Raw genomic sequence first — 22,623 nt, 5'->3', positions numbered from 1 at the left:
ACGCTGCTGGTCTGCCGCTGTCACAACCAACAGAACAATTCAGAGCCGCGGTAACCTCGCCGTGCACGCTGCCACTGTCCCAGGGGATCGATATAATCAGCATCGCAGCTGGCTGGTGAGAAATAAGGAGATTATGATACCAAAATGGCATGCTTTCCGAATTTTTTCTTAGTGTATGCCAAAACATCATACTTTTCTATCTGTCCACAAAGAACAAAATAGCAATATTTAAGAACACTGTTTAAAAAGAAGTATACAAAAAGTATGTCTCTATCTATGATCTCCTGTAACTTAACTTTAACCCTCTTTGTCAATGCAGCATTTCCCTCCTGTAAAAGCAGCTGTGAGATTTGACTTCTTCATGCTTGGAAAGGGCCACATGTTTAAAACTGTACCAGATTTTCCACGGATTTCTCCTGAACAGCGCTGCTGTCTGCAAAAACCTTGGTGCCGTCTGATAGCAATACTTCTCTACTCACAGCTAAAATTCACCAAAGGAATATAGCTGATTAAAATCATGCATGTGTATTAAAAAAAGAGCAAAATTATTCTAACGGTATTAGCAGTTACATAACCCGTTCACTGAAACCGAAAAGCAGAATTTGGGTTCCTGCCGTCTCTCCGGATGCTCCCGGAGCTCTGGGCTCCATCCCCGAGTGCCAGCGCTGGGCAGTCTCCAGCTGTGCTGTCAATGAGCTACTTTAACAGGCCATGTGGTCCAGCGCCTACAGCCAGCACCCGTGTCCGCCCGGCCGCGCCGGGCTGTGCCACCGCAGCGGCGCAGGACGGGACCGGCTGACGCCAGACGGTGGGCACCGTGGGCACGCGGCTCACGGATGGTGGAGGGGATGTGGGAGAACGAAACATTGCTGAAAACAAAGATCATTGTCATTTCTGCAACACGTATGGGAACACTCACATTTCACCTACAGTGCTAGTAACAATTACGTTTTAGCTAGCTAGTTAAATAAATGGATATGAATCTTACCTGGGAGGAAATGAGATGTCCAGTTCATACAATCTGTCTTTAAAGACCGACAGCTCTCTGTCAAATTCTAAAAGCTACAAAAGACAGAAATAAACATATTCACTCTTTAATGCTGAACTGAAGCAATCTGAAAATATTAATACTACATTATATAAAAGAAAACAAACAGAGACTTTGATTACACAGCCTTAGGTATATCCCGCATATAACAGTTTTTTAAACACAATGCAAACCGCTCAGCACTGTTTGATACCCGAACAGTTCATTGAGAAAAGCGTTCAGCACGCCCCTTTTCATCTCAGCGAAACACGCAACACTGGCTCTTTACAGCCTGACCTACATGTACATGTACTACGGCAAGAGAGCTGATTTGTTTCAAATTTTATTAGCAATCTTTTCAGAGATAAACCGGACTGGCATTAAAAAGTACAGCAAACTGATATGATAATCAGCCCACAAAAATGCCAGTAAGAGTGTTATATTACTTTATATTATCTTGAGCTGAGATAAGAAGGTACATTAAACACAAGGATGTGCACATCACTCTTCCTGAGCAAAGACAAGCAGTGTTTTGTACACCTATTCGGGGTGGTGCCTGTCGATAGCAGGAAAAGGGATACGTGACAGTCGGTAAAATGTGTTCCCAGGCAGCCAAGACACAGTCCTGGAAGCAGAGATTTAACAGAGCCGTTCCTAAGTCTAGATTTAATGTCCCGTATAAATATTAGTTCTTGCCAAATTTGTTTTCCCCTGGACCCCTACAGAGAAAATAAAGACCTGCAGCCTTTTGTTCATGAACACAAACCTGCTCATAACGAGTCAATGATAATCGCCCACATTAAACCAGAAACTGTTCTGATGGACATAAACGACCTTATTTCAGAGCTGTGGCTGGTGCTGAGCCTGACGTCCCAGTGAATTAGCGAGTTACAAGACGAAAAGCTCGCTCTCTGCACTGTTAGTGGCCGTCGCTCTAAGTGCCGCTTTCTGTTCCGACAAGCGTGCCATCCCAACAGCGCCCGCACCACGGCGGCGCGTTTGCCGCCCTCATTAATCATGTCCCATCGCACAGCTGCGCTGATACCATTGTATGAGCGCAGAGCCTCCCAAAGAAATGAGATTGTGTCCCTCTTCCTCCTCTGCCACCTCATAAATCATTCCTGAAATGTGCAATTAGCAGCTACTTGTACACATTAATTATCTGTGTGAAAAGCAGCTACCTGAGCACCTGCCCGGCTGCAGCGGCCTCTGCCAGCCCTGCCGCAGCCCCAGCCGCGCTCCGACCTGCTCCTGCGAGGATGGGGACGGGGTGCGGATGGGATGGGATAAGGATGAGGATGGGGATGACGATGGGGACGAGGATGGAGACGAGGATGGGGACGGGGATGCCACGTAACGGGCAGCGCTCCCTGCTCCGGTGCGGTTGACACCAGCTCAGGGATGGGATGTTGGATTTTGCAATACAAATAACTGCAGGTACTTTGTACACGTTTTACCGTCTGATCAAAGCCTGAGTACCCACAATGTTTGGATAAATATTCATAAACATCTGTGTGCAGAGTCATGGTGTGGATCTAATAATACGCTCAATCCAAAAAATGTTGGGATGGTTCAGCCATTATTCTCACTGAAATAATCTCAACATACGTCAGGAAAAAATGGTTAATCACGTATGTTTCCAGAGTGTGATCCTATATTTAGGTATGTATAGCCACAACACGTACATGCAGACTGGCTCCGAAAACAAATGTTACTGCCCCTTTCTCGCTCCAAGTGTCTCCACCGTAAGCACACGATCGGCCCAAGGTGAGCCCAGTACAGGAAGATCATCTACCGTCCCCGGTTAAACCTTCTCTTTGAAACGCGCTTCTATTAATACAGTGCAAATACATTTTTCCTACTGTTGCCAAGTAAACAGATCAGAGCAGGAAAGTGGAAGCATCAGGAGAAAGAGGGTTATTTCTGAAGGGTGAAACTGCAAGGACTGAATAAAGGAACAATGCTCCACAGAACACAATGGTATAAATTACTCATGGGCATTCCAAGGGCGGGCGATGTTAAATAGATGCATTGTCCTCTCACACCAATTCACGCTCTCAAAATTTTACACATTCAGATTGTTCTTGCTGTGATGATATTTGCAAAGTAAAGGGAGGCCGGGGTCTAGAGGACTCTGCGTTCAGATGTGCACCGTTACCCAAAGCAGGTTCTGGTGTGCGTTTGCGGCAGTTGCGTGCTCAGCTGTGCCTGTGCGCTGCGGACGAGCCGCGCACGCGGGCACGGAGAGGACGGGCACAAGAACAAGGGCGCAGTGTGCGCCCGCTCGCCAGCAGCTCCCCACGCCCCAGGTGGGGGGACATCTTCAACCCGAAATGACAAAGCCAAAACTCACAATGACCCAGCTGGACCTTGAAGGCCAACCAGGTGCCTAGAAGAAATATTCAGGGAATGCTTCTTGCAGACAATTTATCCTCACGTGTGAAACAGTTCAATATTTTCACTGGATTATTTGCACAAACTTTATTTCTTGTATTTTAAATAATTATTTTATTTCAACAAATTATTTATATTTTCCTAGATAGTAAGTGGTTGTGTTACAGCATCTGAACCTTCTGTTCAAATGTGTCCACAAACTACGCAAACAGACACCTGCTCATTCTTACGAAGGGCAGTGACAAGTTACTCGGGTGTTCAGGACTGCATATCATGAACCTACCTAACAGTTTTTCTTTATTTACCTGTTACCACTGCAGACAGTGGGGGAGATGAGGGTGAAAAACAATGAAAATTTGGACTGTGCGGTTGAGAAAACTCCACTTAATGTTTCAGTAGAAGAGCATGTCTAACTATTACTTTTTTCTGGTATTAAAAGCACTTGGGTTCTCATTTCAGCCTGTGATCTCACAATGCAAGCTGCCCGGTGAGCAGCCAGCATGAACCGCACCAGACGCTGCCTCCCCAGCGCAGGCAGGACGGGCCTGACCGGACACCACGTCCCTGTGTCTGCTGTACAGGGCACAGGGAGCCTGCAGCTCCTCGGCACCGCGTCCCTGTGTCTGCCGTACAGGGCACAGGGAGCCTGCAGCTCCTCGGCACCGCGTCCCTGTGTCTGCCGTACAGGGCACGGGAAGCCTGCAGCTCCTCGGCACCGCGTCCCTGTGTCTGCCGTACAGGGCACGGGGAGCCTGCAGCTCCTCGGCACCGCGTCCCTGTGTCTGCCGTACAGGGCACGGGGAGCCTGCAGCTCCTCGGCACCGCGTCCCTGTGTCTGCCGTACAGGGCACGGGGAGCCTGCAGCTCCTCAGCACCGCGTCCCTGTGTCTGCCGTACAGGGCACGGGGAGCCTGCAGCTCCTCGGCACCGCATCCCTGTGTCTGCCGTACAGGGCACGGGGAGCCTGCAGCTCCTCGGCACCGCATCCCTGTGTCTGCCGTACAGGGCACAGGGAGCCTGCAGCTCCTCGGCACCGCGTCCCTGTGTCTGCCGTACAGGGCACAGGGAGCCTGCAGCTCCTCGGCACCGCGTCCCTGTGTCTGCCGTACAGGGTACAGGGCACCTGCAGCTCCTCAGCACCGCATCCCTGTACCTGTTGTACAGGGCACAGAGCACCTGCAGCTCCTTGGCACCACCACAAGGGTATGAACATCCGTGTAGGCCAAATGATACTGAGGAGCAGCCAGAACCTCAGAGGCTAATGTCTTTACTGTAAAAGTATATATCCTTGTATTTAAGAAAATCCACCTTGAACTTACTCTATTCATGACGACTTTCATCAGAAACTTCCCACTTATTTCCATATTGTACACTAAACAGTATTGTGAACACGGTCATTGCTGCAACAGTAAACATGAGTATATCTGCCACTCTAAATGCCTTAAAAATGACAAAGAAATTAAGTTCAAGGCCTAAAAATCAATATATTGTTCCATGTAATTTACTCATTGTAAGATCATCCTTAAGAACCAAATCTTTAAGGTGTTACATGACGTGCTGGGGTAATTTGAGCAATTACACGGAGATTTTAAAATGCTGTGGCTGGAAGTTAATTCCAGAACTATATGTCACAGGCAGTTCACCAGTGTATTTATACCCAAACGATAGCAAGGACGACGCAGTGCATGTGCTTATCTGCTGTAACCACTGAGTTGCTGATACTACAACAAGATATTTGCTTCACAATGTTCAGTGAGCAGCCCAACACGAATGTTTGCTCAACACCTCCCAAAGGAAGCCAGCGCCCATCCCCCCGAGTCACACAGCTGCAGGCGGCCCGCAGCCCACGAGGCGCAGCCAGCGCGCCGGGGAGCTCGGCCGTGCGGCACCGCGGGGCGCAACGCAGCGGGGCGCAACGCAGCGGGGAGCAATGCAGCGGGGCGCTGCACCGGCCTGGCCCGGCGGGAGGAGCCACAGGGCACAGGGTTATTTTTAAAAATAGTTTAAATTTGTTGCTAGGATTTTGTAGTCTAAAGTTGCTTATTTCTGTTTAGCAGACTTAATGAGCCAAACGCTTTGATCAATTTGTCTACTCAAGCTCCTATTGACCTGAGCGGGAATTGGCTTGATGTTGGTGAAGTTCTCTGTCGAGAACTAAAGAACGATTGCATTTGCACTGAAGGGTATTTCCTATTTAATGTGAGCAGAATTAAAAGCATTCAGGGCAGTTGCCTGTATCAGCTGCAGTGCCCATCGCCTCCCAAGAGAATGTCAAAACTCTTGTTTTTCCAGGCAGCGGTGTTGCCTCTAAAAGCTGCCGAGGAGAGTTCTGATCTTCCTCCCTTTTCGTGTCAGCACTACAGCGTCCAAGGGCATTTATGCACAAGAGTGAGGAGAAGGCAATGCTGGTGCCTGGGCGCGTGGTTGTGCGCAGGCTCTGTCTGCAGGACCCGGTGCCGCTCAGTGAGCAGAAACCGCATGGGCTGGATGATGGTCTCGGTACCGCATGGGCTGGATGATGGTCTCGGTACCGCATGGGCTGGATGATGGTCTCAGTATTGTATGGGCTGGATGATGGTCTCGGTACCGCGTGGGCTGGATGATGGTCTCGGTACCGCATGGGCTGGACGATGGTCTCGGTACCGCGTGGGCTGGACGATGGTCTCAGTATTGTATGGGCTGGATGATGGTCTCGGTACTGCGTGGGCTGGATGATGGTCTCGGTACTGCGTGGGCTGGACGATGGTCTCGGTACCGTGTGGGCCGGATGATGGTCTCGGTACTGCGTGGGCTGGACGATGGTCTCGGTACCGCGTGGGCTGGACGATGGTCTCGGTATTGTATGGGCTGGATGATGGTCTTGGTACCGCGTGGGCTGGACGATGGTCTCGGTAGCGTGTGGGCTGGACGATGGTCTCGGTACCGTGTGGGCTGGATGATGGTCTCGGTACCGCGTGGTCCTTCCCATGGCACTCACCCGGGCTGGGGCATGGGCTGCAGCTCATGGCCCCACAGCTCATGGTCCGCATGTGCTTTGACCAAATATAATAATTGTCTGGAATACTGTATTTTGTTATTGTGTAGCCTGACAGTAATCAAAGGATTTTAGCCAGCTGAAGAGCTCCGGGTAATTTTGCTTGCATCAGTTTAAAGCAATGAGACACTTCTGGAAGGTCAATGTCCATCGGTCTGCTGCCACAGGCCACCCTGGCTAAAACCACACGTGTGAACCCTTCAGAACAGGGCGACTTAATTCAGTCATTGGAGTAGAACAACGGCAATTACTCATCAAGACCTACAGAGCAAAGTCAGAGCACCGGTAGATCAGAAGGTGATATTAGCAGCATTTATCACATCCATCTGCAGGGCCCACCAGAGAATTCACAGCTGTGAAAGGGAAATGAAGTTTCAGACCAAAAAGAGGAGATGACCATACAGAAATGACCTTAGAGAATTAAAATACAAGGACGCTGGGCACTGCAACCTGCTTTGCCAGCCTTGTGTAGTACATGATTTTTTTCAAGAGACTTTGGAAACACAGTAATTTTATCCAGCTTTGCAGTCAAAGAAAAATACTTCTAAACTGGTCCAGCAGCGTTCTGACTGCAGACAACGGCCGCGGAGATGCGCAAAGCGCCGTACACGCTCCGCTCTGGCCGCACTTCAGAGCTGCTGCTTGCTCTAGCAAAGACTCCGTAAAATGATCCATCACTACACCTGTATATCTGAATATCTGCTCCGCGCCAAAGCGCTGCTCCGCACCAAAGCGCTGCTCCGCACCAAAGCGCTGCTCCGCACCGCGTCCCTCCCGCTCCACACCAAAGCACTGCTCCGCACCGCGTCCCTCCCACTCCGCACCAAAGCGCTGCTCCACACCAAAGCGCTGCTCCGCACCAAAGCGCTGCTCCGCACCGCGTCCCTCCCGCTCCACACCAAAGCGCTGCTCCGCACCGCGTCCCTCCCGCTCCGCACCAAAGCGCTGCTCCGCACCGCGTCCCTCCCGCTCCGCACCAAAGCGCTGCTCCGCACCGCGTCCCTCCCGCTCCGCACCAAAGCGCTGCTCCGCACCGCGTCCCTCCCGCTCCGCACCAAAGCGCTGCTCCGCACCGCGTCCCTCCCGCTCCGCACCAAAGCGCTGCTCCGCACCGCGTCCCTCCCGCTCCGCACCAAAGCGCTGCTCCGCACCGCGTCCCTCCCGCTCCGCACCAAAGCGCTGCTCCACACCAAAGCGCTGCTCCGCACCGCGTCCCTCCCGCTCCACACCAAAGCGCTGCTCCACACCAAAGCGCTGCTCCACACCAAAGCGCTGCTCCACACCAAAGCACTGCTCCGCACCGCGTCCCTCCCACTCCGCACCAAAGCGCTGCTCCACACCAAAGCGCTGCTCCACACCAAAGCGCTGCTCCGCACCGCGTCCCTCCCACTCCACACCAAAGCGCTGCTCCACACCAAAGCGCTGCTCCGCACCAAAGCGCTGCGCTGCACCGCGTCCCTCCCGCTCCGCACCAAAGCGCTGCTCCGCACCGCGTCCCTCCCGCTCCGCACCAAAGCGCTGCTCCGCACCGCGTCCCTCCCGCTCCGCACCAAAGCGCTGCTCCACACCAAAGCGCTGCTCCGCACCGCGTCCCTCCCGCTCCACACCAAAGCGCTGCTCCACACCAAAGCGCTGCTCCGCACCGCGTCCCTCCCGCTCCGCACCAAAGCGCTGCTCCACACCAAAGCGCTGCTCCACACCAAAGCGCTGCTCCGCACCGCGTCCCTCCCACTCCACACCAAAGCGCTGCTCCACACCAAAGCGCTGCTCCGCACCAAAGCGCTGCGCTGCACCGCGTCCCTCCCGCTCCGCACCAAAGCGCTGCTCCGCACCGCATCCCTCCCGCTCCGCACCAAAGCGCTGCTCCGCACCGCGTCCCTCCCGCTCCGCACCGCGTCCCTCCCGCTCCGCACCAAAGCGCTGCTCCGCACCGCATCCCTCCCGCTCCGCACCAAAGCGCTGCTCCGCACCGCATCCCTCCCGCTCCGCACCAAAGCGCTGCTCCGCACCGCGTCCCTCCCGCTCTGCACCAAAGTGGTGTTCCGCACCAGGTCCCTCCTGTTCTGCACCAAAGCGCCGCTCCACAGCTCCCAAAGAGCCCGAAGCACCTGAAATGCCACACACGGCCACATTTCCACCCAGACCAGGGCTCCCAGCAGCCCGCGCCCCAGCCCCCTTTCTCCAACCAACATTTTTTGCTCTTCAGTACATCAATACGATGTGAAAGCAAAGGGGGCCTCCTGGCAAGGGCCAGGTCTCAGTGACCTTACCGGCCTGTTGCAGTCCCAATGCACTCTTACTGCTTTCCAAGGGTAAAATGTGCATTTTGTCACCCACTCTCCTGGGATTCCTGTGCTTGCCTTGATTTAAAAAAATGGACTCTGCACAACTGCAGTCACACAGATCTCCCTTTTTAAAAGTGTACAGGAATAGATGCTTTAACATCATTGTAATTAATTAATAAACTGTGCACAACAGCTTGCAATGTAACTCATTCAAAATGGCAAGAATGACTGAGCAGACACTAACATTAAAACTAAGAGATTTTAACTAGGAATACTCCGCTTGAAAACGTGGCAGATCCAGTGGATTCACAGAATCACAGAGTCCCAGGTTGGAAGGGACCTCAAGGATCACCCGGTCCAACCCTTCCTGGCCAAGCGCAGACTAGACAAGCTGGCCCAGCACCTGTCCAGCTGCACCCGCAGTGCCCAGTGCTGGGGAACCCCCTGCCCCGACCCGTCACCACACCGTGTGTGTCTGTCACCGGGAAGCCTAACACGGGTTTGCAGCGGTAGGGAGTTAAAACCAGCATGCGTTCTCCTGCCAGACTGTCGGTCTGTGAGCTGAAATTTGATAACAGCATTACAATATGTGGAATACAGTTTTAACATAACTAATACAGTGATAAAACATGGAGCTTTCTTGAAGAAAGACTATGATCCACGTTTCTGACTTGGGCAAACCCCCCCCGTGGTCTGAAGCCTCCCCTGAGCCGGGCCTGCGAGGCAGACTCGGCTGACCTGAGCGCTCTGGGGAGCGGGCGGGACCCGGAGGCACCTGAACGCCGGGGTCCCGCTCCAGGGCCTCTGGGGAGTGCCCTTGTGTCCCCCACAGACACCGGCACCCTGGAACTCCCAACACCTACACCTGGAGCTGTTTCTTTACCAGGGGAGATTCAAATTCCCACCCTGCTCCTCCGGATCTGCCAAGCGGGGCCAGGCGGGGTGCCCGGGAAGGGCTGCGGATACAGACGCTGGACCGTTTCTTTAGACTGTACTTGAACAAGACACACAGCACAGTACACCTGAAATAGCCCTGCGACATGCAATAGCTGCGTAGAACAGGACAGGGACAAATCTGTAACTTTGTGATACGGGCAAATTCTACACCAGAACAATCCATTTATTTGGAACGTGAAGCTGGCAGCAGATAGCTAACCTGGCACATCTGGATTGATTTCTGCTTGTAATCTGGCTTTACGTCTATGTTTGCTACTGAGAACAATTTATTGATAATATTTCCTATTTCTGTCATCACTCATTTTGCAGTTTATCCAGTGGCATATCAACCAACCACTAACTTAAGTAACTGCAATTCCAAGCATAAGAATACTGGTTCTGAGTGAAGGAATAGAGCACAAAGCCATTTTCACAGTAGCGCTTGATGAAATTCAGGCATCTCAGATGACCACGCTGAACAGGAGAGGCAGCTCAGGATGCACAGGGTTTCCTTATGGCCAGTGCCGGGTAACAATGGTCCCGAGCAATCAATTTCCTTCCCTATCCTAATTTGCCCTTATACATCATATTCAAGATTTTATCTGGACAGGGGCTGGTTGGCTCAGTGGATAAACCTCTGCCTTTTCACCTCTGGGATCACGGTTCAAGTCAAACCCTGATGAAATGCACTTGATCGTCCTAATCTAGTTCCTAGTGGACAGTATTCCCATTATCTTTAAAAGGGTCAGAGCCAAGGCCATTGGGAAGAGTGCATTGTGCTATATCTTGTCTCTTGATTAATACATTTTCAGTGATGCCAGATCCTTAACCTTCATGAGCACACATATTCTCACAAAAAGCTTAATAAAGGTCCCTCACGGACTAAACCCTTCTTCTCAATTTGCATGTCATTTCAGGACTTCCTCGGAATATTAAAAAAAACACAAATAAATTACTCATCATTTAAAAATATGTTTGCCTGAACTGTTTGTAGTAACACCTCTGAGTTAATTAGCGTGATAACGGGCCACTTTAAATCATTACTTGGCATAGAAGAATAAGGTCTTTATAACTCAATCCATTTTTATAGCACATTATAATTTTCTTCTCCGAGCACGTCAGCCGAGGCTGCACAGACACAGAGCACAGGGATCTCCCCGTTCCGCAGGCAGGACCCGCAGGAGAACGCGCTCTCCGTGACGGTGACTGTCGGCTCTGAGCAGCGAGAGGACGGGAGGGGCACCAACAGCAACGCGAAGCTCTTTGCTTATTTTTTTCCATTATAATAACAATTCATGTAAGAATGGAAGCACTGCAGCTTAGTGAATAGCTGGGCTGGAGATCCTTGGGCTTCTCCACTAGAGCCCCTCCAGTCTGCTTTGGAACGAACGCTGCACCCGCGCAGCGTCCCGGGCTGCACGGGCACCGCGGAACGGGCGGCCGGGGCAACCGCGGCTCTGGGATCGGCCACCGGCCTCGCCAGCGGTGACCGAACAGACAGTGCGGTTTAACAGGAGCGACATCAGCTCTCAGGACAATTCATTCACTGATTACTCTCATTACACAGCCATGGCCAAAACCTGCCGGACAGTACATTCCTTTCTATCTGGACCGACTCTTTAATGTGGCTCATATGAAAGACAGGAACATATGCACCACTTCCCATTTCTGATTGTAGTTCAAGTTTATAAAATGATTCCTAATGATTAAATCCTTCCTCTGTAGTCATTAAGAGGTTTTACATCCATACGACGTATTCACTTAACTGACTACCAAAGCAGCAGCATGTAGCTTGTGGTTCTTTGGTGCAAATCAATACGTTGTTATAACTCTTTTCATGAAGTTATTATCCTGGCTGGCTTTTCTTTTGTCACACGTTCCAAGGCAAACTGCACAAGTCAAACCCGCAGCAGGGCCGGCCCAGCTCCGGCGGGCGGCTGGGAACAGGAACTGCCCATCCAGAGTCTGCAGCACTGCTGCAGCTGCTCTCAACCAGCTTTCCTCGCTTTGTGTCACTGCACAGCTGGGCACATCTGGTGTCCCTTTCCGAAACAGAACGGAGCGGAGCGGTCGCTGCACTTTGAGGTAATAAATGTAGGTAAATTGCTAAGATCACTTTGGAATGAGCTACAGATTAGTTTGGAAAAATGAGACCTGACAGATTGCTGTATGCATTTCAAACTGAATTTCTGTTCAACAGATCATTTGTATCTAGATCAGATTTTTCATTAAAAATACTCATTTTTATAAATATATTTTAAGATTCTTTTTGTTGATTACAAGGTAAGGAAGAAGGAATAACTGTGTATGGACAATGATAAAGTAGCTTGTGGATAATAAATATTTGCCAGGTTTGTCACATCTGTACACATTCCAATGTTGCTGAGGAGACACCACACTGATAAAAAAAATACCCTCAGAAAAAATCAATGGATTTTGAGCTAAAGCAGCTGCTAAACACACAGAAAACATCTTTATCCAGCAGGCACCGCGCTGTGAAAATTCCCAAGCCTTGCGCCGGTGCGGCTAAGGAAAATTTAATCTTCCCAAATACTCATCAGGGCACTCCATCCTGCAGACCTGACAGCCCCACTTATAATTAATTATACAATTTCGATGGGAATATCGACTAAACAAAGCTATAAATCATAGAAAAAGTCAATAGGCATGGACACATTCAATCATGTCCCGACCAATGATTACTACTCTTAAAATACAATAATTATTTTCAGGAGCCAGCTTGAATTAAATTTCTGTCAGGCTGGTACAAGACCGGCGGTTGATGAAGGATGCGATGGATTTTTTGGGTTGAATTTGGCACAGAGACATTTATCCTCTTAGATAGGTAGTTTGTTTTTAGTGATCATGGTGCTGTGTGTTTAACTAGACCATGAAGATTAGATTATCTCCAATGGCTCATTATATCGTTTATCTTTTCCTTCCATGTTTGATCTGGAAGATTTCCCACTTCTCGATGCACGAATGAAATGACTGCTGATTGCAAAATGGAACGAGCTTCAGTGGGATTCTGCCCGTGCGGTCGCACAGCGCGTCCACGTGTGCGAAGTCACCCGCAGCCATCCAGAACACGGCCAGCACGCGGTGCGCGGCAGCACCGCCAGCACAGGCTACTGACACTCGTGTCCTCTCACAGAAAGCTAAGCAGTTTATAACAGTCATACACACAGAGGAAAACACAGGACAGGAATGGGATTAATATGGAAATAGGAACTGAGATTAGTGTTATTACTTTGAATTAAATGGCCCCCAAACTGCAAAACATCAGTGAAAGAAACATTATGTATATCCCTAGGATATATTCAGCTTGTAAATTAGAAACCAACCAAACAACAAACCTCAAACCAATTTATCTCACAGTAACTGTGTTTCCAAGGTACGTTCCTACCCCGGTATCACCCGTGACGAGCACACACGAAAGGCGCTGCGAGAAGGGACAGAAGTCCCACCAGCGGGGGGACGTCAGCAGATGCTGGAAGGAGAAACGATCTTCACCCTCCTCGTGAGCCTGACTGACCAGAGCCGTCCGACCTCCAGAAATGAGGGAGATCTCCGATTCTCGAATGGAACTGACCTCGAGGTGCAAGCCAACAGAAACGGGCTTGGGCTGTCCTCCCTGCCCTGATCCAAACACCTGCTCCCTACAGACAGCCGGGAGAGAGGAGCCTGGGACTGGCACCGACACGGGGACAAGTACCGACCCTGGGACATGCACCAACCCTGGGACCGGCACCGACCCAGGGACAGGCACTGACATGGGGACCGGCACCGACACGGGGACAAGTACCAACCCTGGGACAGGCACCGACCCTGGGACCGGCACCGACCCAGGGACAGGCACTGACATGGGGACCGGCACCGACACGGGGACCGGCACCGACACCGGGACAAGTACCGACCCTGGGACAGGCACCAACCCTGGGACAGGCACTGACATGGGGACAAGTACCGACCCAGGGACAGGCACCGACACGGGAACAAGTACCGACCCAGGGACAGGCACCGACCCTGGGACAGGCACTGACACGGGGACCGGCACCGACCCAGGGACAGGCACCGACCCTGGGACAGGCACTGACACGGGGACCGGCACCGACCCAGGGACAGGCACCGACCCTGGGACAGGCACTGACACGGGGACCGGCACCGACCTAGGCACGGCCCTGCAAACACAGTGATGCCGTGGAGCTGCACAGCAGGACACCCGCACTGCGCGACACCCGCGCTGCAGGACAGCCGCACCACGGGACAGCCGCACACCTGGGCAAACCAAGAGCTGGGCACCAGGGCAGGCACAGAGGAATTCTCCAAAAACCTGACACACACAGCATGAATCCCGTGTCTTCTTTTGGGTATGAGGAAGGAAGGTAAAATTCAGTCACCCTGAGGAATAGACCCTGGCTCACTGGTCAGCCGGCACACGCAGTTTCAGCAGAACATGCCGGGTTTTCTTTGCCTCGTGTAGCTGTTCACGGAGCTCAGCACCCTCAGCACCCTCGGCACAGTCGCCGTCAGTGCGCACCGGCCCAGCTCTGAGAGCTCAGCCCATCGGGAGGTTGGGCCCGTTCCACGGGCAGAGGCTCCGGCCACTCAAACCCACAATGCGGCTCCCACATGCAATACACATATTCCTGATTTTTACCTGTGTGTAACTGCTCTTTTTTATTTCCTTCGTTTTTCTGGATGCTTCATGCTTTTTCTTTAGATAGATCACTCCTAGGAACCTCAGATGAACCCAAGAAAGCTCCAAGCAGTGATACAGAGGTTTTCCAAAATGAAGTGGCTACATTTTGAAATAAAGTCACCTTAAGACACAAAGCCATTCTCCACAGAAAAACCGCAGTCCTCATTAGCAATCAAACATTAGCGTTCCCTGCCTTTTTCCCCGTAGGAAGCCCTGTATGGCTGCCCAACAGCGCCTGCCTGCTGCGAGGTCGGAGCTTTCTGTTCTGTTTGTCAGTGCATTCCTGGTACTCTTTGCACACTCAGAAGACTCAGGTATTGTCAGAGCAGCTTTGCATTAAGGGTTTTTCCTAAGCTACTGTGGTGCACAATGAAGAGCTAGTAGAAGAAACAGGATGCTTGAAGAAATGCAGAGCAGAGGACAGAGAAGAAAAGTGAATTGCCACCTATATTTAATTTACATTTTTTTCTATGAAAAAGAAGGTAAACAAATGCCAAAATTAAGAAACTGTACACAAAATAACCAAGCGAGGAAGAAATTTGGAGCAGTTACTGTGTTAGATCAACCATCTCTTCTCACTTGGTAGACAAGAGGGTTGATACGGATAAAGGGCTGGCAGAGAAATGCAGTTTGTATGTGAGTTTCCAACTTACTCCTTCAAGAGTGTTTAGCAATGAACTTACCGCAGTGCCATTGTTATCTCTAAATACATCTTGATTAAAGTAGTCAAAGAGCTTCTTTTCTAATTGTAGCATAACCTGAAAAGAACAGAGGAGAAAGGTCAGCGCAGCCCCCGGCCGTGGCGGCCGGAGCCCCCTGCAGAGACGCCCAGCCCGCCAAGGCTCCAGGACGGCTCCGCGCGTCCCGAGCTCCTTGTCAGCCCCGCAATCACTCACAGAGATCCAATTAACTGAGCATTAGTGTGACAATCTGGATCCCTCCCCTCCCTTCACATTATCAGTTCGAAACAACTATATTCCTGCTTTGTAGGAAAGAAAGTGGACATTCAACAGCGTTTCTGTTGACACGGGTACAGAGGGCATTAAGTTGTTTACCTTTCGGTCATTATCAGATTCACGAAATATTAGCTTGACTACTTCATTTGTGTCAGCCGCCCGGATGGTCTGCATTGTGGCCTTCGCACAGAGCGTCTAATAAAAAACACAAAGGGAGAAAGAGAAACTGGTTTATACAAAATGTAAGGCCACATTTCATTGAACTTTATCAATCTACGTGTCTTCAATGCTCACAAGAAAATATGATCTGCTGAAGGTCAAAATACCAAGCATTGCTAATTTAAGTTACTTCCACTCACAACGGATTTAAAACAATAAACTGAATTACCACTTGGAGAGAACAGGCAATATTAAGGAAGTATCAATCAGATAAGGTAAATACTAATTTAAGCTGCCACCGCGCACACCGGTTCCTTCCCACGCCTCCACTGATAACACAGGACTCGTGAGCACCCCGGCAGCCCCTTCCCACCGCTAACGGCCGCCCAGCCCCGCCGGTGGAGCGCAGCGGGCAGCTCTCGTTTGCAAACACTTCTGCCTTGTAAATTCACGTACCGAGTACAATCCAAAAGTCCAAGCAACACTCCACACCGTTTACTCTAGATAGCAAATTCCTCATGTATCATCCTTTTAAATAAGAGACATCACATCTCTCAATATTTTGAGAGCCACATGTCTAAAACACATTACAGACCAACGCTTTATCAGGCACCGAGGTAGGAATTCCCGAGCAAGTGTCAGGCTTCGATTCACCCACCATCCGCCCGGCTGGGGCGCACTTTCAATTACAGTCAAAGTTAACCTAGAGAATCACACAGAATGGGTTGTTCGTTGTTGCATTGTAACGGGTGAAAACTTGGAGCTTTTAGCAAAGCACACTTTACGTTCACTGAGCCTGTCCTAGCGCAGCTTTCGCTGTTAGAGCTGTAACACGGGGATGTCCCACACCCCACTCGTGTGCGCGCAGGTCCCGCGGGGCACAGCTGGGGGTGCAGCTCCCCAGACCGGGGCCGCTGGGAGCACAGGGCAGAGCCGAAAGGGGAACTGGGAAGGCCCGGTGCCACCAGAGCGGACAAGCCCTGCCCCGCACCGCCCAGCGCCGCGCCAGGCACCGGCACAGCCCGTCCTGCCAGCGCCGCCGGAGCCGAACAACCGCGCCACGGAAAACAACCCGGGCGAGAGACAGCGGCGGCTGCGCTGCTGCATCCCCTTCCCAACGGCCCCACAACAGATCTTCCTTCTGTGTAACGTTCCCTTATAAAATGACTGTGTTCTGTGGTAACAGGATAATAGGATTTCACATCCTACTACACGCTTCCTTCTCTCACAAACAGAAATACTTACATTTGGATTCATTAATGAAGTGCAGTATCTATCAGACACAAGGCCATGAAACTACAGTTCACTTCTGTCTCCTGATCTTTCTTCTGAAGGAGATGCCCAATACGTACTTAAACAAAAATCCATCTGCTTCCAAACACTTGAGACCCCAGCTGAGGTTACCAGCACTGGACAGGAAACAATCTCTCAATGGACTTTTGCCTCCATTTGACAGAAACACATCAGAAAACGAGCCTTTGCAAAGGCCGCTGTGTGTTGCCATAGTACAAACAAAAACCAACCACCTAAGCAATTTCATTTTTAAAGGATAACTTGACCATGATTCAGTAAAAATCAAATACAAATCTGATTTTCTCCTCAAGTCTGTGAACCGAGCAGGTGCCAACTCCCCATCTTACTCAGCGAAGGATTCTGTTCCTGAGGAATTCTTCTTGATTGGTTCCTCCCCAAAAAGCGGTGCCAGCTCCCCGAGGACTCCCCGAGAGGTCCCTGAGAGCTCCCCGAGGGCTCCATCTGCAGGACAGCCAAACTCACCGGAGAGGGGACACGGCGGCACCTCAGGGAGCTGCGGGCGGTACTGGGTACGGGAGCACAGACCGGCCTGTCCTGGCACCCTGTGCTGCCGTGTGAGGCCCTGTCTCTGGGGTATCGGGATCCCTGTCCTAGGGGTACCAGGATCCTCTGTCCCTGTGGTACCGGGATCCTCTGTCCCTGTGGTACCGGGATGTCCCTGTCCCTGTGGTACCGGGATCCTCTGTCCCTGTGGTACCGGGATGTCCCTGTCCCTGTGGTACCGGGATCCTCTGTCCCTGTGGTACCGGGATGCCCCTGTCCCTGTGGTACCGGGATCCTCTGTCCCTGTGGTACCGGGATGCCCCTGGCCCTGTGGTACCGGGATGCCCCTGGCCCTGTGGTACCAGGATGCCCCTGTCCCTGTGGTACCGGGGTGCCCCTGTCCCTGTGGTACCGGGATCCTCTGTCCCTGTGATACCGGGATGCCCCTGGCCCTGTGGTACCGGGATACCCCTGTCCCTGTGGTACCGGGATCCTCTGTCCCTGTGATACCGGGATGCCCCTGGCCCTGTGGTACCGGGATACCCCTGTCCCTGTGGTACCGGGATCCTCTGTCCCTGTGATACCGGGATCCTCTGTCCCTGTGATACCGGGATGCCCCTGGCCCTGTGGTACCGGGATACCCCTGTCCCTGTGGTACCGGGATCATCTGTCCCTGTGGTACCGGGGTGCCCCTGTCCCTGTGGTACCGGGATCCTCTGTCCCTGTGGTACCGGGATGCCCCTGTCCCTGTGGTACCGGGGTGCCCCTGTCCCTGTGGTACCGGGATCCTCTGTCCCTGTGGTACCGGGGTGCCCCCGTGCCCCTGGACACGACCCAGCGCGGTGCCATCTGCGCGTGATGCCGGGTAACCCCGCAGCCAGCCATTCCCAGCGCTGCTGCCAGCCCGCTATTGAAATTCAAGGCACAGATCAGCTAATCGGGTCAAGCCCCAAAAAATAGCGCTTTGGGCTCATGTGTCACAAATCAGTCTGGTCGCCTTTAAACAGCGCACCAGATTAGAACAAGCACCCGAACAAGCCAAAGCGGAAAACCCGCCGCTCTCTAAAGCCGGTTTCTAAAGCCCTAACAAATCGCTCCATCTTTCACTCATTTAAACTTTCCAAATGAGGGTCAATACGGTCCCGAGCATCCAAATGCTAATGCGCTTAAGTGCGCTTAAGCAGCTTTCCAGAGTGAATGGGCCAAAGAAGGGCCCGAACAGACACGGCAGAGTTACTGTCACTGTCAAAAAGTCATTGTAGCCACCCCCGGAGTGGTTGCAATTCAAGAAATTCATGATTTCTGTCTCTTAAAGGCATCTGCTTGAGAACATTTTCTTTTTCTGAGCTGCTTTATCTCACAACTTCAGGCCCAGTCTAAAAGAAAAACCCACGATCGACTCTTGAGAACCAATACAGAGAAAGGACCCACATACCTTATTGCTTTCAAATTTCACACGCACAAAACGTTACCTTATTCACAGACAAAAAGTGATTGGGCAAAGGTTCATTTCTTATACAAGCTGGAGCACTCCTTTTTTCCCCCTCCTTTCAATCGCTACAAAGTCGTGGTCACCCAAGCAGAAAGGTTTGGGAACATGTGCCTCTTTAGACAAGTCTACTCGTGAAGGGATTTTTTGTTGCTGGTAAAGAAAGTAAAAACGCTATGAAAACACAGCGGTCCTTTCTGGGCATTCCCTCAAAGGTGCTTTTCCACAGAGGCACAGGAGGGAAATCGGACATCAAAACCCTCCTACCCCAGTTATCTTTTAAAAATCTTCTTTTCTTTGGAAACAAGACTTGGTTAAAGGGTTTGCAGGAGAGCTGCACTCGGAGCTGGGCAGAACTCGGGACTCTGCCTGGCAAACAGACGCGTCCTATTCCATTTTCACATTCACTGTCCACGCAGACTGACGCTTTGGAGTGCTTTTTAAATAAGCTTTCGTGGTAATTTATGTGTACTGAATTATAAAACATACCCGTAGCTCTTCTGATCATCTCCTAGGATCGTAGTAAGAATGTACTGCTAATGTAAAGCTAGGAGTGATAGTTTTTGTATTGACGAGAGACAAACCGGGGATTTCTTCTATGTCCTGCAATCCTCAGGAAGGCTTCTGATTTACAGAATAAATCACGGAATAGCAGAAATCATCTGCTCCCTATCCAGACAACACATGGAAATGCTTTAGACTGTATTTCTGCACAGCTACAGTAAAAAGGGATCGAGGCGTTAAAACAACTGTATTATATACGTTAAACACACAGTGCTCTAGAGCATACACACAAAATATTCTGTAAGCTGTAATCGCTTTTGGTGCGGCAGGGCTCTGAACGGCTGCGAACGCTCCGGCTCCTGCTGCTCCGACCACCGCCGCCGGTTCCCATCGGCCTTGCGCTCCTGCTTTCTGAACGCCCCCCGGAGCCCCCGTCCGCCCCAACAGAGCGGGGCCGCACGGGCTGGTATCTCCTCAGCAAGGCTTCTTCTGAAAACGCGGTATCCGAGCACACAGACTCAAACTGTCCTGTTGCCTCTGTCCACTCGTTCTAAAGATGCGCATTGTTCTTCCCAACAATTTGAATACTCTTCTTAATGCAATAGTAACTATTGCTTTGAATTATTCTAAAAAAAGCCCAACAAACATAGATTAGATTATATTAATTGCTCCTTTAAAATTAAACAAGTTCAGCAATAGTTTCAATGGCAGTTTCCAGGAAACCACGTGGATTAAGCCAGAAGCGTTTGCTGCTCCAAGTGCCGGGAGAGAAGCAGAGAGTCTGAGGAATGCCAGCGTGAGACAGCTGGAACAAGGTATGAGCAACCACACCAGTGACATCGAAGACATCTCGTGTTATTCCAGCTCTGTACCCTGCGGATTCTGGCAGGACAGAAAAGACAGAGGTCCGCGTTTCATCTAATTATGACAGTGAAATCCTCCTGAAACGCTGCTCAACCCCCAGTCAGTCTGATGCTTATTAAATTAGGATAATCAAATGCCTTTTTATTGGTATATGGATGCAAATTGTATTTGAAACCATCAGCGAGGTAAAAGATTTGCTGCTTTGGGAACAACAGGAACACGTGTGCTGTTCGGGCTCCTTAGGCTGGGGGTGGATGGGGTGTCCCGGGAATACCGGGAACGCACCAACAGCAAATTCACCACATCACATGATGAGTGAGAAAAACCAGGTTAATAGTAACTTTCTGGGTCAGAGTTGTGCATGTGGCTACAGGACTGCCTCTGCTTCTCAAACTCGGGCTGCCACTGAAGCAGGAGCTCGCTGCAGCTGGCTCCTCACAGCCCTGCAGGGGCACTGGGTCAGGCAGCGGCTGCAAACAATCAGGGAAATTACCCATCTAATTTCCCCCGTGTAAAGCAATCAAAACCCATCTGAGAGGACATACCCTGCTACCTGAAAAAAGATCCTTAGACTATATATTAACTGGTGTTAACCTTAACTGTGTGGAAATAGCAATAACGCCCCAGAGAAGTTACTATGATCTTGATCGTAATAAGCTTCTGGGAGCAGGAATTTAACTCAGCACTGAGCTAAGTGTTAGTTGAATAAAGAGTAAATATAAAGAAGTATTAATGAGAAGCCACTCCGATGACCAAAAAGTGAAATTACTGTCTGCACACTGGGTGGGATGGAGCCCAACCTTGTGGTCCCGCTGCCCCGAGACCCTGGGGTGCCCCTGAGATCTCTGGGGTGCCCCTCAGATCCCCCAGGTACCCCTGAGACCCCTGGGTGTCCCCGCTGCCTCCCTCTGTGCCGACAGCTGGTGGCAACGAGGGTCTCTCCTTTAATTCTCTTCTCCAGAAGATAATGAGTTAACTCCGAAAGGCCTTTGCCACCGCGGCTCTCCCAGGTAAGATCTTGAGGCCAGTGCGGAAGGCCCAGCCCCACGCTCCCGGGAGGAGGCGCGGCCGCGGGCCGGTGCCGGTGCCGATGCCGGTGCTGGTGCCGTGGCAGCACGGCAGAGCGCGGCTGCGGGGCCTCCGGGCGCCTCCTCACCAGGACCACGCGCTCCCGACGGCAACTGAAACAACCCCTCGTGGCACCTGATATGTGTTCACCAGGAATAAAATCCAATCTGTTTATTCAGTGATGCCCAGCATCACCTAACTCAGCTGCTTAGACACTGCGTGCGATTTATAAACCTCCGATGTTTGAATCTGACTTTCTTAATTCTGGCTGACTAACCTGAACGCTGTTTTCTCCGGAACCCAGCGTTCGCTCAGTCAGCTGCTGCTTTGCACGTGACGACTCAATTCTACAATTTTCACCAGCACTCACGGGATAGCAGAACACGAATGACCACCCGCTCACCTACAGAGATACGAAGAGCAAGAACAAGGGGTAACAGTTTCTCACACTGCTGTGCTTTCCCCAGAGCCCCAGCGAGACGGGACGGATGCGCTGCCAGAGACGCGGCTCCCACCGCGCTCCCGTGCACCCACCAGAACGCATCCTACAGAGCTTCTGAAACACAGAGAAAATGTCCTCCCTAAAGCGAACCACAATTCAAACCTGCTGAGAAATACAGACAGCTCCTAATTATGCAGAGAGAGGGAAAGCGCAAGTTGAGAAGCGTTAACGCAACATCCGTTCACAGCTAACAGCTGCGGACTGGTTACTGAAGTGCTGTTCTTTCTGCCGCATCTTTAAGTGCTGTTACATTCATTTGTCACTTGATCGAAGGCCAACAGGCTACAAATCTCGCCAGCCCCTCTGGCGCTGAACGGGGACAGCGGCGCTCTGTTCCGCCATCGGGAAACACTGCCGCTGCCTCTGTCCGCACGCAGACCCGCGCTTTAACTCATCTGCCTCCCCCTTCTGCGCGCCCAGGAGGACAAATTGCTCACTGTGGGTCCCTTTCAGAGGCAGAACGGCGCGCGGAGAATCGTGACTGAGCAGAAACACAAGGAACAGGCACATAAAAATTCATCACTTTGGCCTCCTGACCTCTTGCCACTGGGCTTGGCAAACCCCATCTCAAAAAGTAGCACCAAGGGAGAGCTGAGCAGGGCGGCTGAGTGAAATTACTGACAAAACATATCTTGGACACAGGAAAACCCCACCAGATGCTGCATTGTCTCTGCAGAGAAGTGGCGCTGAAAAAGGGGTGATCTACCACATGGCATATTGGGTGGAATAAGTAGTGCCATTGTTTCAGAGCAGCTCTGTCACTTTACTGACTGCAGTACAAAGAGGTGTAAAGCAAGATTTAATCCTGACTTTTTAGTCAGCAGATTAAAACCAATCATGCCAGATGTCCACAAGACTGTTTAACATACAGAAAGCTTTTTCATACTCTACAAAAAAGTGAACGCG

The 22,623-nt window shown here is 51.2% G+C and overlaps 1 protein-coding gene across 3 annotated transcripts in view; it reads right to left on the bottom strand.

Moving 5' to 3' along the window:
• Positions 1–22,623, bottom strand: part of INPP5A (inositol polyphosphate-5-phosphatase A) — a 203,760-nt gene that overhangs the window by 27,076 nt on the left and 154,061 nt on the right. For 2 of the 3 annotated variants that reach the window (XM_071812282.1, XM_065843192.2), the window contains exons 10-12: positions 15,434–15,529; positions 15,062–15,136; positions 989–1,062 (exon numbers count right to left, since the gene is read on the bottom strand). In XM_071812282.1, coding sequence (XP_071668383.1) covers positions 989–1,062; positions 15,062–15,136; positions 15,434–15,529 — 245 coding nt within the window. Of the gene's footprint in view, positions 113–988; positions 1,063–15,061; positions 15,137–15,433; positions 15,530–22,623 lie in introns of all 3 variants that reach the window. The other variant, XR_011740372.1, reaches the window with a different exon arrangement.

This window comes from Patagioenas fasciata, chromosome 8 (assembly GCF_037038585.1).
Source record: "Patagioenas fasciata isolate bPatFas1 chromosome 8, bPatFas1.hap1, whole genome shotgun sequence".
Classification (NCBI taxonomy): domain Eukaryota; kingdom Metazoa; phylum Chordata; class Aves; order Columbiformes; family Columbidae; genus Patagioenas; species Patagioenas fasciata.
The sequence above is the reverse complement of the archived record's forward strand: the minus strand, read 5'-3'. Positions and strand labels throughout refer to the sequence as shown.